Source organism: Numida meleagris, chromosome 10 (assembly GCF_002078875.1).
Source record: "Numida meleagris isolate 19003 breed g44 Domestic line chromosome 10, NumMel1.0, whole genome shotgun sequence".
Classification (NCBI taxonomy): domain Eukaryota; kingdom Metazoa; phylum Chordata; class Aves; order Galliformes; family Numididae; genus Numida; species Numida meleagris.
In genome coordinates this window covers 17644801-17662270 of record NC_034418.1, presented here as the reverse complement: position 1 = coordinate 17662270, position 17470 = coordinate 17644801, and the positions used below count along the sequence as shown (strand labels likewise).

Below are 17470 nucleotides of genomic sequence, written 5' to 3'. Positions count from 1 at the left end.
GCTCCTGGGACACAGTGGAGATTCTGGGGCTGCCCTGGGCTCAGCCAGCACCGCATTGGATGGATCAGCATCCACACCCCATTGCACAGAGCGCATCCTCCGGAGGTGTCCCTTCCCCTTAGCTAAGCTCTCGAGGCACTTTAAAAATCCGCCTGTTCCTCCCCGCCCCGGTGCAGGCAGCGATATAAATAGCTCCTCTGATTTCTTTTCCCTCCAAAAGCAGGCCCTCCATCTCCTTTAATCACTTTTTTTTTTTTTTTTTCCCTGCTGCTCTCTGAATTCCCTCTAATTTTTCGACATCTGCTCGGAGAGGAGTGCCATTTCTGACAGGCTCCTATAAATGGAAAACAGGGCCAGCAACGTGCCTTGCTCCGTGCCGTGCAGCGCGAGCCGGGGATGAGCAGCTGTGCCCCGTCACCTCTCCAAGCCTAGGAAGGATGCGAGCATCCCCTGCCCCCCCGTCCCTTGTTTTTAAGTGCCAGTGAGTTGCTTTTGCTCTAATCAGTGCTTTTTTAAAAATATAAACCAATTGCTTTACAGTAATCACAGTATCATGGAATGGCTTGGGTTGGAAGGGACCACAAAGACCATCCAACTCCAACCTGCCCACCACGGGCAGAGCTGCCACCCACCGGATTGCTTGCCCAGGGCCCCATCCAACCTGGCCTTGGGCACCTCCAGGGGTGGGGTATCTATGAATGGTGCCAGCTGATGCTTGAAATTAAGATGCTGCCTGCCTGACATTGTCCCATGGGGACATCTCAGTGGTCCGTCCATCAGCTCCCGGTGCTCCTCCATCCTCTTCTGCCCCCTCCATCTCCTCGACCTGGGAGCAGCCCGGAGAAGGGCCTGTCCCTTCTGCGCTGCAGTGCACTCAGACAGCATGCTGCCGGTCCCCGGGGGCCTGGTACAAAGGATTAATAACGGCTGGTGGTGTCTGGACCGCACTCAGCAGGCAGGATTACACACTGCCGCCAGATCTGCTCCCTGGAGAGGCAGCTGGAGGCAGATAGCTGGAGCTATCTGTCACTTCTTCCAGCACTGTGCCAGCAAAGGAGGCTGGGAGCAGCTTGTGCCGCTCACAAGCAGTCCTGGGGACAGACGAAGCTGTCTGTAGAATGGAAGGGCATGCTGGAGGAGCCTGCAGGGAGCATCTGTGCCACATTCCTCTCTCATGGACTCATTGGCTCCCATTTCTTCACTGAAATGGTTCAAAACGTCCATCCCCTTGGGGTGGATGACTTTCCATTCCTTTGGGTTGATGGCTTTCCATCCCTTTGGGGTGGGTGGCTTTCCAGCCCTTTGACGTTAATGCCTTTCCATCCCCTTGAGTTGATGGCTCTCCATCCCCTTGGGGTGATGTCTTTCCATCCCTTTGGGTTCACGGCATTCCATCCCTGGAAAAACTAATTCCAGCAGCTTCTGGACCAGTTCATCCCCATGGATCAGCCCAGGAACAGCAGCTGCTTGGGGGTTCGACCCAGGCAGAGTTAAAATCAATCACATTAATTAAGTTGTCTCCAATCTAGAATATTTGCAATGCCCACAAAGCAGACAGAGTGCTGACTGCTGCGCAGAGGCACAGGCAGGCTTAATTGTTTGTAATGCTCTCTAAGATGCTTGCAGGAGAGGCGCCGTTGGAGTGAAAAGCAGAATTATGATGATCTATACATTGCATAATAAAATACATAAGTATTCCCAAATAAATGCAAGTAATCCAGTTAGTGCTCGCATGACTTTGTCACATACTAAATTTAACAGCTGTCTCCTTTATACATGCCTGCTGCTCGTGGCGTGCACTAAATCTTAATTCCCCAGTTAATTGACTTTCCAGGTAAAGCGGGTCTTTCTCCACAGGCACTGATCTCCTCACCTTTCTCTGTTGCAGGTGGGGATTTGGGTGGGATGTTGCCCAACTCTGAAACTGGACAGTGGCTAAATCCTAGAAACCATGGTCAAAATAAGGCTGAATTTGTCCCTTCGTTGCCCACTGTGTTCTCAATCCTGCAGTGAGCCCACTGGACAAATGATGCTGTTTGCAAGGACTCGGTGCCCCTTGCACCTCGCTTGTCTCAGCTGTCTAGAAGTTGTGCCTCTGCTGGAAGATGCTCTGTTGGGTTTCCTCTGCCATCGATGGATGAGAGTGGGAGAAGGAGCAACACGTCCCGATGTAATGGAAATGGGCAGAGTGCTCAGTATCCAGGCACACAAACGCAAAGGGGCTTCTGAGGATGGCTACAACTTCTAAATCTCATCTTAGCCCAACGAGCATCCAAACCAAATGGTGTCGGAGGTGTTTCAGCACGGATGGGGCTGAGAAGATCCAGAGGGGGATGCTGGGGTGGTTTGGAGCTTCTGAGAGCCATGGGTCCGTTCTGGTCCACGACTGGCTTTGGGCTATTTCATGTATTGGGTTTTGCCAAGCTGACTCACTGCTCTCCGAGACCGGGCACGTGGTCAAACTGGCACAAGGCACTGGCAGGAGGCAGGGGGAACCGCAACCAAACGTTGCTGCAAATCTTTGCAGATCTCTTGCGCTTTGGCCAGAACTGACAGGGAAAGGGATAATACCTGCGAGCGCCTCGTGATGCCAAGTTCATCGGCTCCGGCTGATCTATAAGGAGCTCGAATAAACTGATCTGAAAGGAAGAATGTGACTTTTCAGGAATGCCAGCAGTGAGTCCGGCCCGGCTCTGCATGCACTAGGAGCTGCTGAGGGGGCTTTTGCTGCAAAACCAGTGCTCGGGGCTGGGTTCACCATAAAGGAGTGAGATTTTCGGGAAGGAACGAAGCAAAATCAAGACCAGGCATGGCTTGAGCGGTGTCTAGGCTAACGGAGAGCTTTGGCAGGAGAACAAATTTAGGCTGGAAATTTGTGGACCATTGGAAATATTTCTGGAACGGAGTCTGCTTGAGAGTGGTAAAGGTGATGCTCGGGTTCATCAAAGCGTGGGCTGATGAGAGAGCCATCCTCCGAGCTCCTTTCTCCCCTGTGTTCCCGTAAGAAAAGCAGACTCTCTTCTGAGAAAACATAAGTAACAGGCTTTTGGAGGAAAACCTATGTCTGGGGCCAAAGGCAGTTGTGTGGAAACTGGGAAATTCGCATTGTTTGTGGCGTAAATGTAACAAAGCGTCGTATGGGCAACATTTCTGGGCAAGGAGGGCTGTTTCCCAAAATTCATATGGCAGCTCTTGCTGGGGAATTTCTGTTCCTTTGCAAACAAAGCCGTCCCTTGCTCAGTGGGATCCAGGCTTGCCAGGGAATTACAAAACTGCTGCTGTGCTGCTTCTGTGCATTGGGGTGGAGCCAACCAGCAATTCCCCTATGGCAGAAAGCTTGGCTCCCACTGGCATCTCCATTGCTGCCCCTTGAACTGCCCTACAGTAACTGAACTAAACTAACTCCTAACTCCTCCCTACTCCTAACTGAACTACAGCAAAGCTTTGTGGCAACATCTGCCAGCGTTCAACTGAACGGAATGATTAATGAAAAGCTAATGATTACAGCTACTCTTAAGGCCTTCTCCAGTGCAGTGTTCTTTCTTTAGTAAGACTTCCTCACGCAATACAAGAGGAGCAAACCCTGCGTGCCGTGTTTTCATGGCGTGACTGGGCACACCCAACTTATTATTGCGATGGGTGAAACAAACAGAAGAAATGGGCTGTGTTTGGCTCTGCCATGCCCATCACTGGGAACGCCCCGAGTGCCCTCTTGGTGCCATCTGGGCTCCGCAGTGCTCACCGTGGACGTGTTTTGGGGTCTTGCTGAGGAGCACTGCTTGCCCATAGGCACACACGAGCGGTGAGGATGGAGTTACGCCGGCGGTGAGCTCATCCCGGGCCATAATGAGCAGCCTCAAGTTTTCCTAAGGGACCAGGCTGGCTCCATTGGATTCACTTTGTCTCTCAGGTCAATATGTAATCAGGCAGCTTTTGTGTTTTGCTTTTTTATTTTTTTTTTCCCCTCTCTCTAAATGCATCTTTATCTTCCTATAGGAGGAACGTTTTCTCCCTCCATTACGGAGGGTCATGCATTTTTCAAATGGCAAAATTCAATTAACGCACGGTAGCTGCTAGAAAATACTTTGGGAAAAAAATCAGCGAGAGCATTTCTTGGGGCATGGAAGTCTCGGGGCTCTGCTTCCCACCTGGCTCTGTTTGGTGGCTGCCTCGGGGCCAACCACCCGTGTGCACAGAGCTTGCTTGGCTGCAGCACGCTCAGCTGCATTGACTTGGCCGGGGTTGTTTCACACTCCCATTGGCACAGCTGAGAGCAGGATCTGGCCCTAATTGCAGCAAGCTGAGACGCACCAAGAGGCATAAAGCAAAAGTCCCCGTGTGATTGATGCCAGGAAACCAACCCTAGAGCTGAGGGGAAGAGAGTGAGCGCTGATGCAGCCCCAGCCAGGGCAACCCGACAGCAACCCCACCCTGCATGAGATCTGCCACCACCCCGGGGCTGTCTCAAACCTCGATGCTTGGCCACAATTCCCACTCTCCTCGATGGGACAAATGGGGACTGAATTATTAATAGCTGCTGCAGACTGTCTGGCTTCTGCCTCTGCGGGAGCACGGCTGATTTAGGGCAGAGCGTGGCCGCGTGGTGCTGCTGGGGAGGGCTGCAAACCCATGCTGTGTGCCCATGCCCACGGGGCTCCGGCTCAGCATCCTTTCCCAGCCCACATCCTGCACCCTGCTGGCCCCATAAGACCAGCCCCATAGCCAGGGTAGCTGTGACCTGGGGCTGGGCTCTGTCTAGACACTTCCTTCAGGGAGTTGGGAGATGGCAGCAATTAACAACCTGTTTGTTATTTTCACTATCTGGCATTTATTGCCCCGATAAAACCCACTCTTAATTCCAGCTTGACTCTTTTCACTGCTCTCCTGGCTGGGTTGTTATGGCACTAGGCTTGCCTTGAGTGATTTGTGAAGGCAGTAATACAGCGCCGGTGTTCAGGGGGTGGAATATTAGACACACCAATTAGCAATCTGCGCATAAATTCCCATTTACCTGCTTATCACAAGCATATTTCCCTTGCCTGCTTCCTCCGTCTACTTTTTTCCTTCACCATCCCTCCCCTGTTGCTGGAATGCTTAATCAAGAAGCAAAAAGCAGCTAATGTGACCTCTGACATGACGTAATGCAGCCGAAAGCCTCTGCAGCCAGACAGAAAGCAGGTGCTGTGCATAGCAAGGAGAGCACCTGGCTGCCCGGCTCCAGCCCCAGGATGGAGATTTGGGGTGGGGGAGTGAAGCCCCATCCCCCAAGCCTGAGCTCTGCATGGGGCACTCACAGTGATGGGGAGCTCTGCTGCTTCTACGCTGGGGTGAAGCAGGGAAGTTCCCATCACCAGAACCTTCCTTCCTTGGAGCTGTTGGATGTCGCCCAAGAAATATGGAGAAATGTGGAAAATACCTTGGTCAAAAGCCCAAGTCTGATTTTCCCTGTGGTTTAACACTGGGAAATGTGGAGAAGCTGTTCCTGAGCAGGCACCCGTGTCCTGGCTGAGGCTCTCCCAAATTCATGGAAACGTGGGGATGGGGCCAGTTCCCCTCGAGCTCCTTGCTCCAGGCTCCTCTGCCAGTTCTCCTCCACCTCTGTGTTTTTCAAGCTTACGGATGAAGGGCGAACCCACCAAAGCATCACCTGCCTGTGCAGCCCCCTGAGCCCTGAGTCAGGTCCTCCTCGTTTCAGGATGAGAGCAGCCAAAGGCTAAATGCCTCCATCCTCTCCAGCTCACCTTATTGCCGTCATCTAAAATCAGTCACAGGGATGCTTGTATTTTTTTATGTTACCCCTATTCATGCTAAACAAGAAGTTCCAGCCTGGCACAGCCAAATAGATTTCAAAGGTCTGTGGCATATAGAATCATTAAGGCTGGAAAGACTGCTAAGATCATCTAGTCCAGCCATCAGCTCATATGGGCCAAGTGGATGGCTCTGGTACCCAATGGCAAATCTACCACTGCTGGCCAGGATGCTCTGCAGCATCCCTCCCAGCAAAGGGACATGCAGAGCAGGCAGACCCATAGATTTTCGTGGTAGGTTTCCTTCCTTTCATTTTTTTGCCCCTGGCAAGGGCAAAGTGGATGGATCTTTCACACTCAAGGCGGTGTGCAAGCTGCTGTGAGACGTTATTTACAGCTCCTGAGATAATTAACATCTGGAGAGGGAGTCTCATCTCCTGCCATCTGTCACTTGTAATGAAGCTACAGAGGATGTGGGTGAGTGATGAAGCTGGGCAGCACCTGCCTGTCCCAGTGCTTCGGTCCTGCTGGCACAGAGCTGTGTGCAGGAGTGGGGCTTTGCCTCAAAGGAAGGACAACATTGATGAAGTCCAAATGGAGACAGGTGGGAACAAACTCCAGCTCCAGCTAGGGAATTTCCCATTTTCTTGTAAGCTGGAAACATATGAGATATGGTGAGGCCATAGCACAGACTGCCCAGGGAAGGTGTGGGTGCCCCATCCCTGGAGGTGCTCAAGGCCAAGGGGATGGGGCTATGGGCAACCTGACCTGGTGCCTGATTTAGTGGTTGGCAACCAGCCGAGGGCAGGGCGTTGGAACTGGACAATCTTTGATGTCTGTTCTGTGATTCTGTGCTTGCAGCAATGTTGGGAGATTCATCAGCTGCTGGAAAATGATGGCTGGTGATGCAAGACCTGCAGGAATGCACTCGGAGCAGGGTGTGGGAAGAGTTAGCTTCAAGGAAAGGGAAGAAATGGGCAGGGGAGATGTTTCCTTCTTCCAGCCGCTGCGGGTTGGATGGGGCGGGTTTCCATGTTTTTACTGGATAATTGTCCATGCACATAATGGAAAAGGCCCATGTGAATGATGAGAGGGGAAATGGGAAGCACTGAGGTCCCTCTGATCCCCTGCTCTTGGAGAGTGCCTGCAGACAGCCGTCCACGCACGCGTCCCAGAGGCACAAACACGCCACAAACGCTCCTCTAACCCTGTGCAAAAATAGCGCATTACAAACGATCCTGCCACTTCCAGGCAGGAGGCAAAACAGGTTGGAAGAAATCACTAACAACCCTTGGCAAGAAAGAGAAGAAAGAACCAAGAAAAAGCAAACGAAGGCACAAAATCTCCGAGGAACCTGGGCACTGCTGGATCCTCTGCACACTGCAGATCTATACTGTCTGTATTAAATGCAAAAAACAGAGCAGCAGAAAAGCCCTACATCAATGCCGCATTTGGGTGGAGATTTTTAAATGCACAACAGGCCAAGTTAGAGCTCCCAGAGCAGCCATAACTCAGCCTGCTTGGACATGTGTAGCATTTAGTTTGGCTGTGCATGCTGCTGACTGTAATGACTCCAGGCTGGATCCCGCATTCCCATTGCATCGCTCTGTCTCCGGGCACCGCTTGGTGCCTCCTCCATCCCCATGCGTAGGGGCAGCTCGTTATTTTGGGAGCCACCACGGGTTTGACGGGTGGCAGAGAATCATAGAATTACAGAATCACGGAATCATTAAGGTTGGAAACCACCACCAAGATATTCTAGGCCAACCATTGACTCACCCTCACTGTGCCCACTAACTGTGCCCTTAAGGCATGACCACGGTGGGGATGTGCAGGGTGTGGATAGGGGGCTTGGTGTGATGCCAACCATCCACCTGCATTTATTGAGGGATGGAGGGCAGAGATGGGATCGGGGCTGGATCACGCCAGCCAATAATTAGAGCCAACCGTCTTGGGATGGATGAAGGCTGGTAGAAAAGCCTGGCTTGGTGGGACCTGGAGGATAGCTGCCCCATGCTGCGGGTTGAAAGCATCCCTCACCACAGGGCTCCCCAAAACAGCCCGTTCCTCCCCATCTTCCACACCGACCTCCTCAGCTGGCTGATGACATGCATGGGATGAAGAGTGGGGTAGAAACTCCAATGCCAGGAGTGCAAAGCACAGCACAGAGAGGAACTCAACCATGGGCACAGGGACATGGGGAGCCCCAAAACCCATCCAGGAGCCATTGGTACAGCCTGGCCCTTTGGGATATGTCAGTGACTTTCCCTACAGCTGAAAGAAAAGCACTTGGAAGAAGAGAACATGGGGAACTCCAGCAAAAAACTCCAGGTGAAGGAGAAGCTTACGGGCAGGAAAAGCAGATCCATCCGTTTAATTTCAGTTTCATTTTGATGCCTGAAAGAGAATGAGTCAACCCAGTTTCTGAAGCAAAACAACAGAACCACGAGGAAAAAGTCTTTTTTTTCTTTCCCTAACCCTTTACCCCTTTCGGGTTTTGGCTGAATTGCTTTGGCAGTTTCACAAGTTTTGGTCTCCTCAAGCAAAACAGACATTTGGCAAACAGGATTCCCAGGCAATTTTATTATTATTATTATTATTATTATTATTATTATTATTTTATTTTATTTTATTTTATTTCTGCTGTGGGAGCTCCAGAAGCCTGAAAGACGCAGCATGATGTTGAGCTCAGGAGCCGTCCTCTCTCTGTAGGATGTGATGGAGAGGGATGCTCTGCGACGTGCCTCTGGCCACACAGCGTCGCAACCAGCCAACACCCAGCAGCAAACCCCAACCAGTGCAATAAGCAAACTGTAATAAAGCTTGCCCAGAGCCAGCGACAGACTTGTTTCACTGAACTTCATATTTTAGTTCCAGCACAGCCTGGAGCCGGGCCAGGACATGGAGCTGACACGGCCTCGGGAGTGCTGACGGATGCTCTCCAGCTGTCGGAGGAGCGGTGTGAGATATCCAGCCTCACCCTCTGGGATTTCTCTGCTGCCTCCAGCCCTGTGGGGTGGAGAGAGAGTTCCTTTCTGTGTGATAGGGCAGGGGGGATGGACTGAGATGGTCCAGTCCTTGGAGTGATGGAAAAACGCGTTTCCACCACCAGGGCTGTAAAGAGATGCTCAGAAACCAAAGAAGCTGAGATGGGCACAGCTCTTGGTGCCTCACTGGGATGGAGCTGGGGGTAATGGGAAACCAGGGACAGCCCCCACTGCCACCTCCAGCTCCTGCATCGCTGACCATGCACAGCACACATAAATTCCCCCCGATGGTCCCCATTAACCCCATTGCTTAATGTCACCCTGGAAGGTGCCCAAGGTGACAGGGCCAGGGTGCCGACATCCCCCAGTGCAGCCAGGCCCTCGAACGCAGACCCACACAGCCCTACTAAAAGCAACACCAGCCAATAAAACCCTGCAAAATCTGCTAGGAGCTGGGATGCTGTCAGCAGTCCCCACAGCTCTGTTCCCCTCGGGGATGGGAAGAAGGACAGGGGTGTTGGGTGACATTTCCCATCTTTTAAGTGCTGCCCGGAGCTGACCCTTCCTTGTGGGTTCCCACAGCCTGGATGGAGCAGGCAGGAAGGAGAGGGACCCATGCACAGCCCTGTGCAGCTGCTTAAGGGCTGCCCGGACCCCTCTGCAGTGTGAGCACTGCCGGCTGCAGCCCCAATGGCTGTTGGGGAAAAAAAAGATACACATCTTCTGTGTTGCCACAGCAACGAGCAGCTCCTGCCTGCCTCAAACTTCAGAGCCCACCCAGGAGATGCTTTCCTCACCTCCGCTCCTCTGCTGCCGCTGTGGGTTTCTCCTCCCCGGTGCCTGGGGGTTTCCAAACACCCCCTCTGCAGAGGCCCAGGGACAGCCCACACTCCCGAACCCCGCTTCTCACGGGGCATCCCAAAGCTTGCCAGCACCTGGCTTTGCTCCATGGTTGTGCACCCCACGCACCCCGCAGCATCCTGTGGTTGGGATGCAGCCCCTCATCACGCACCAAGGATGGCAGACAGCCCCAGGTCTGCGCTGCCCCTAAGGCAGAGCCCATGACAATTTCCTCTTAAGCAACCGGCGGCACAACAGGGGAAGGGATTCAGAGCTCGGGAGAGAATCTGGGCTTTGAATTATTGATGCTTCACCTCTGTGCTGTGGTGACAAGAGACAGAGCAGACAGACTCAGGCAGATAGCAGAGAAGGTATTTCTAGGATCCAGGTGAGCTGCAGACCCCTGCCCCAATCCTGCCCTATGCCTCTCCCATTGGAAAAAGTGCCTTGCAGGGCTGGAGCATCCCCGGGAGCTCTGCATGAGCACTGGGAGAGAATGGGGAGATAGGTAAGAGGCAGATGCTGCTGGTGAACCTCAGCTTGGAGCCCAGGGTGGGTAAAAGGTGCTGACAGAGGAGGCTGTGTCACCACTAAAAGGGGATTTTAGGGTGCTCAGCACCCTGAAGAACTGGGACCTTGCTTAGTCACAACTTTAAGGGGATAATCGCTTGGATCCATGGGTTAAATCCGCCAGGGATTTCCAAGGGGGGAAATTCACTTAGCAATGTCCGTGATCAAATCCTTTAATTTCCTGGATTAGGGAGGCAGGACGTCTTGGCGTTTGTCCTGCATGGACGAGGTGACCCAAACCTCATTGCTCCAGGATTTCCAGACTGAGGGAATGGTCCCCCGGCTCCTCCCAAATTCACATCTCCAAATCTCTGCCGGTGGGGGGAGTGATGCTCAACAACACCCGCAGGGAAAATATTCAATATTTTTGCCCGGCTCTGCATTTTCATCTCAGCTGCACTCCTGATATTGCCTTTGCCTCTCTCCAGAGAGGAAATAGGGCTTGGGGCTGGGGGAAGTGGGGAGCATGGGGATTGTGGGGTGGTTGCTGCAGGGATGCGTGGGGGTGGGAGGCTGGGGTGGGAGCAGCACAGCCAGCAGGGACGTGTGCCAGGGAACCAAAAATGAGAGCTGGGAGAGGAAGAAGCAAGCAGGCCTCTCTCACAGGATGAGAAGGCAGCGCTGGGGCTTGCTGCAGCACAAGGTCCCCCTAAAGCCTGGATGTGCGGCATCATTGGGGTGCACCGCACAGCAGCTCCTGTGGATGGGTGGGGGGGGAAGGGAGGTGGGATGTGGTGGGATGCCACAGCAGCACCCCGCACGCTTGGGACCGCTGCAGGATTTCGTGTGCCCCCGCCAGCTGCTGCGGTGAGGATGAGGAGGGAGGAAGGCTCGGGGGCTGCGAGCCAGGCAGCTGCGCAGGGCTGGGGGAGGTCCCTCCCAGAGATGGCTGAGAAAAGCAATGCTGCAGTTTTTTTCTCGCTGAACAGCGGCAGAAAGGAAAAGCAGGGGGTGGCTTTTGGTCCTCGCTGGCTTTTTCTCCTTTTTTTCCCCCTCTCTTATGAAGAAGTGCTGCTCCACCTGAAACTGTGGGGTGGCAGCACCCTGCTCCCTTCCCGCTGCCATCAGCACGAGGAGCCTTCCTCACCCTCCTCCTCCTCACCTCCTTCCCTCACCCTGCGCTGCAGAGGCAGTGCCCCGCCTGCCCCATGCCCCATGTCAGTGGGACTGGACTGGGAGGCCACAACCATCCTGCACAGGGCTTGTTCTGGCTCACAGCTCAGCCCATGTACTAAGCTGGTAAAAGTCTTGGATTAAGAAGCAGGCAGATGATCTGGGCGCTGATGGGCACAGAGGAGGAGAAAGAGGAGGAGAAGGAAGAAGAGGAGGAGGCAGGCATTGATTGAGCCCCCATGGCTGCTTCTTGGGATCACTGCACTGCTGATCCTTCATCTCCCCCCCCTTTCCATCTGGTCCCACAGCAAAATGCAACCAGCTCTCCCATCCTGGGTCATTCCCTTCTCCTGCATCCCCCAGACTCCCCTCCTGCTCCACCCCAGGGCTATGGCCATCCCTCCAGCCACTTTGCCAGGACCATGGCTCCTGTGCTATTCCGTCACCACCTGGCAATGCTGGAAAGGGTTACACAAATCCGTGCCACACACCTGCACCGTGGATTTGGGGTGGTTCAGCTCAGCGGGAAGAGAAGGAGGTGGGAATGGTGAAGAAGGGAGTCAGGTGATGGTTGAAGGATGGGAGAGCAGCAAAGGAGAGAGAACAAGGGTTTGGTTTTTTTAAGTGGGATTACTTTGCAAAGTGCTGCTCACCCAAAAGGCAGCCAGCTTCCCCATTCCTCTGCTGGGTGCAGCACTCAGTGCGGTGGCAGCTGGGGACACAGCGCCTGGCCCTGTGTGAGCACGCCAGCTACTCCTGACTTCTGACACCACAGCAGAAGGGTTTAATGCCCTAAGTCCTGTCTGAGCAGGAAGTTATTAAACTGCATTGCAGGAGGACTTAGACAGTCACGGTGCGGACAGCACGGGCTGCAAGAGCTGCAGTGGGTAAGGATGCGATGCTCTGGGGGTGTTTGGGGGGAAAGAAGACAGGAAGAAAACAGACTGCCGCAAAGGGAATCACCCCTGCCCTGAAGGTTGCCTCCATCTGCTTTCATCCCTGTCCTCTGTCCTCAAGAAAAGGATGAGGAGCGTGGACAGAGATGGAGGGATCACGCCTTCCCAGAGGGTACCACACGGTGCCATCAATGGCCCCACTGGTCCCAAAGAAAGGGCGCTGGTGATGCTCTCTTCCAGTTCAGCTGTTCCCATTCCGGCTGTCTGCTCATTCTGCCATCCCAGCCAGAGGAAGGGGACACACAGCCCTCTGGGGGTCCCCTTACCCCACACCCCACATCCTCCCGTGCTCCATCCGCAGTGGATGGCAATACAGAGACGGGAGCCCCGCAGCCACCCCCGCAGCAGCAGGAGAGCCGGCACAATCCTGGAATCAAACGCAGCCAAGCACATTTGCAAAGCTGCAGGCACAGGCCTGAGAGAGCATTAAGCAGCATTGTTACGGCTCGGCGTTCTGCCTGTGGTGACATTACCGCAACTTGAGATGTTTGGGATCGGAACTGCCGCATCTATTCTTTTCTGTGGGTTTTGCCTGGGCTGCATTTCCATTTTCTGAAGAAAACACCTGCTTGGCTCAGACAACCTCCTGCACTTTGCTGCTCAGCTCTCTGGGGCTCTTCTTGCCTTGCTGCTCCCCGCTGTGCACCAGGTGTGGGGCTGAACCCGCCCTGCAGCATCCTGGAGGAGCACCCCCAGAGCCCCAGCATCCTCCTTTGCCCATCCCTCCTGGCTTCATTCACTTCCTTTTTTCTTTCCCCCTCCAGTTTCTCTTTCTGATGTTGAATGACACCGCGCTAATTTGCAGCCCGATTCCTCCGGAGAACGTTGAGCTTAATTATATTTCTCTCATCGTTAGTGAATGGCTCGGCTATAATTACGCCTGGAAGCGCGTTATTTAGGACTAACCCAAGAGCAGCGTCCCCTCCAGTGCTATGGGACTGGCTGCTCCATGGGCACTGTGCTGAGCGCAGAGCTGAGCGTGTCGCAGTGCCGCCCATCGCACCAATGGCCATTGCTCCGATGGAAGTCCAACCACCGTGCATCCTTCCCCTGCCGGGTGGGCTCGTGCCTGATGGGGTGGGGATGAAGCACAAAGAGGACGCCCAACACATTCATTTTAATGGGGCGAAACAGGGCACTCCAGATCTGAAAAACCAAGAGTTCCTATCAACTTTTGTTTTTCAGACCCGAACGATGGCTCTTCTCACCCAATGACTTCACAGGAGCTATTTCAGCGAGAGGAAAGAAAATGTTCTTTCCTTTTAATTGCGTTAGGGAAAATTTAGGAGAATCATCTATAGAACCTGAAAGCTGCTCTTTAAATGAGCTCACTTTTCTGTGTCGCAGATCACATTGTGCTCTGTGCAGACTGAAACAACTTTAAGAATCCAATTTACTTGTCTTCAGTACACTATGTTTTTAGCCTACTTTCCTCAGGAAATGGGGCTTACTTATGTGATTGTGCTGTTTATATATCTATATGCCATCACTCCCACACTAATAACTTTTGAACGTGTTGGCCAATTCCAACCAAATCTGACAGAGCGGTTGAGTTTTCAAAAATACTGAATCCTCACAAATTTAATGAAATCCGTGGGTGGGCGCATGTTTTTCCCCCACCAAGGGAAAGGCTGTGCAGTGAACTCAGCCACATTATTAGACAGGAGAGAATACACATTCACGTGCACACACGCATACAAGGGCTGTCCTGAAGGCTGATGGTAAGCCAGTGGCTCTCATTGGTTTTGGATGTGGGATATTGCATCTGTGAGCCCCAAAGACACAGGAACAACCCTCTGCCAACGAACCTACTGCCTATTTCATGCCTTTATTTCAGCTCGGACGATGCAATTTGGTATGGGCACTGCAGGGGAGTGTTGATACCTTTAGAAGCTTGAAAACTAATCATATTAATTACGTGAAAGCCTTTCTAGCGGGTCGTAAAACCTTGCTGTCCTCTGCTTCTGCATGCTGGGATGCAGCCGAGAGCGTCCGTGCAAAGACTATTACAATGAAAAAGAGCTCAAAAAGAAAACTTGTGCGTTTCAGACAAAGCAGTTTTCCTGCTTCCCACTTCCATTCGTCAATCTGCAAACACCAGCGAGTCCCCAGCTCCTTGGGGCTGAGCCTGCACGGCACCGAGTCCCGCTTTCCCTGTGCCTCCAGCAAACCCTAAGCCCTGCAGTCCTGCCTGAATGCAGCGGGACAGCTTGGCTCTTTGCTGCTAAATTCTGGGGCTTTGACATGAGCCATTCACTCAGGTGGAAGGACGGGTGTCATGCGCGGATGCTACCCCAGCACTAATGCACAGCGCGCATCACATTGGAATCTGCCCATCCCCGTGTGCGGCACAGCAGAATCAATACAGGGCTTTTCAGCACTACCATGCACCAGAGGCGATGTCTGTGCCATCAAAAGAGTAAATCCTGGTGTGGCTGCTCTTCTTCCTCCTATATGTGTCTGTTCTAGAGCAGGAAGGGTAAAGCCCAGAGGAAGCGGTGCAGGATGAAGGGGTCATGATGCTCGTGAGCATCTGCTGCTGGCAGCAGCGTGGGGCTGAGCAGCGCTCGGGGCGATGCTAAACTTGGGCTGCATCTCTGCTGGAGTATCCTTGAAGCACTCCCATTCATTTACTTTGTGGCTTTGTTGATGACTGACAGGTCTGCTGGGTGGCCCTAAACCCTATTTGTCCTTTCTCTGCATGCACACATGGTCATGGGCTGAATGCTCTCCATCTGAGACAGGGGTATTTGTGCCCCGGCACTGCTGTTGGATTGGATTATTTTTCCTTCTGCTCCTCTCTCATAATTAGAGGTGGAACTTTATATGCCAACAACTCATTAAAGCATTTCCAGCATGTGGGGGTCACATCTCTCCCAGCTCCCACCCTCATGGCTCTCCAGGACCAGGACCACCCGGTGGTGCTCGGGGTGTCAGAATGGAGCTCTTCATTTCCAGGGTTCAGCCCATTGTCTCGAGACATTCACATCCCCTCCTCACATGGAAAGATCTGGTCTTTGCTCTGCTCTGCAGTCTGTTTCCTACCTGGCATTTGAGTGGGATTTTTTTTAAAGCTTTGACAACAACTTGGTCCAACATCAGCTGAAAAACATCATCAAGCCCAAATATGCTCCCCAAGCAGGCCTGGGAGTCTCATTCACATTGCAGATCAGTCATCAGCAGACGTGCTGATAAAGATTTCAAGTATGATGCTGAATACAAATGATGCAGACCCAACAATTAATCCAGCACAGGAGGCTGAGGAGCTGCCTGATTTTTTCCCCAACTACGGCCCTGGGTTCTACATGTAGCACTTGGTCAGAAAACTGAAAGGAAAGCCCGTGCTTTAATAAACCATTCCCCAGAAGTGATGCAGAGGGCCCTGATCTCAGCAGAAAAGCCTTTCCTCTTCAGCTCACCTCTCTTCTGGTTGCTCACTGCAGCTCACCAAGCTCCACACACATTTTGGGAGCCGGCTACAAGGCACTTCAGTTGGACTCTATTTTAAGCTAAATTATATATCACCCTGTTGGTTTTTCTTTCCTCCTCTTCTGCTGTTTTTCAGCCAGATCTGATCCCTGAAATGGCACAGACCGTCCTCAGGGTGGTTTCTCTGGGTTGTGTCAGAGAGAGGATTTGGGGAAGCAGCATTGCAGGAGCCCTTCTACTATTAGCCTGGGGAAAAATGGGGAATATAACCCAGCACCTCCCAAGTGATGGCCACCTGTACCACCCAGTGACCCAGAAGCCCAGTCCCACTGCGCCGCAGCCACCTCACACGGCCTTCAGCGAATGCACTCCTCTGGTTGACCCACTAATGCTGTCTTGGGATGGTTGTCCACCCACAACCTACTTGAAGTGAGCAGGAGGGACAATTCATCCTGGATCCATCCCATTTTTGGGAAAAATCCACGAGGTTTACCCCTGGGTGAGCATGAAGGCTTGGCTTTGCATGACTCCAAGGAGCAAGCCCATGCATGCGGCCAAGGCTGCACCATCAGCCAACACCCACCTCAACATCCCCCACGCCTCCAGCACCACAACACCTCCCAGCCCCCAAGCAGCATCCCTTAGCCTCTATAAGACAAAAACCTCCTCCCACCTCTCCCCGCTGCCATCAGGGCCGAGATGCCTGCCTACCTGGAGGCTGCAATCTCCGCTTTCTGCTTGGCGATGGTGGCTGCCCGCTCGGCCGCCTCCACGGCCCGATCCACCTTCTCACGGATCTTGCTGGCCCGCAGCGGGATGAGGTTCTTCCTCTTGCCACTGACCAGGACGTTCTGCTTGTACTTGCCCTCCTCCTTGGTGCCGTCGGGGAAGGTCATGCAGCCGTAGCCGTGACGCTTGTTGTTGGCCCACTCGCCCTCGTACTTCAGGCCGTCGGAACGCTGGCTCACCCCAAAACCCGACCGCTTGTCGTTCTTCCACTCTCCAACATAGATCTCGGTCGTGGTGGCATCGATGTCGTCTTCGATGACAGACAGCTCAGCCTCGCCTTCACCCAAGCTAATGGTGGAGTTGATGTCGCTGGCGGTGGAGCTGACCGTGCTCATCCCGGCCTCGCTGCGGAAGGAGCTCTGCTTGCTCCGCTGGCTGGCCAAGGAGCTCTTGGACTCGGACTTACGGAGCTTGAGCCCGCTCAGCAGCGACCGGCGGAAGATGCCCTTCTTCTTGCTCTTGAGGATCTCGGCGTCGCTGTGGGCCATGAGGACGAAGCCACCCCGGGACACGGCGGGGCTGCCGGCCACCGCCGGCGAGGAGTCGGGGTGCAGGGCCGTGCCGTTGGTGTGCTCGCTGCGCAGGGAATTGATGGACGTCCTCAGGGGTGACCTGATGACCGCAGCCATGCCGTAGGGAACGCTCTGCCGGACGCCGTACCCCTGGCGCATCCCTCCGACCCACTGGCCCTGGTACGTCCCTGGGGAGGCAAAAGCAAAGAGCGGGTTGAAATTTCTTCTCCGAAAGAGTGGTGATGCACTGGCACAGGCTGCCCAGGGAGGTGGTGGAGTCACTGTCCCTGGAGGTGTTGCAGAACCGTGGAGATGTGACACTGAGGGACACGGTCAGCGGGTATGGTGGGATGGGTTGGACTTGGTGACCTTAGTGGTCTTTTCCAACCTGAATGGTTCTGTGATTCTATGGCATCTTGTGAGTCAGGAGCAGCAGCAGCCTGCTTGGGCTGTTATTAGTGGGACCTGTTATTACTGGGGCCTGTTATTATTGGGAACATTTGGACCCCCAACAGCAAAGTGCAGCT

General features: G+C 53.5%; 1 protein-coding gene across 1 annotated transcript in view; it reads right to left on the bottom strand.

Annotated features, from left to right (window-relative positions):
* Nucleotides 1–17133, bottom strand: part of JPH3 (junctophilin 3) — a gene marked incomplete at its 5' end in the record, with an annotated part of 28537 nt that extends 11404 nt beyond the window's left edge. The window contains 1 exon segment of the mRNA XM_021408475.1: nucleotides 16354–17133. Within this exon segment, the coding sequence (XP_021264150.1) occupies nucleotides 16354–17133 (780 nt within the window).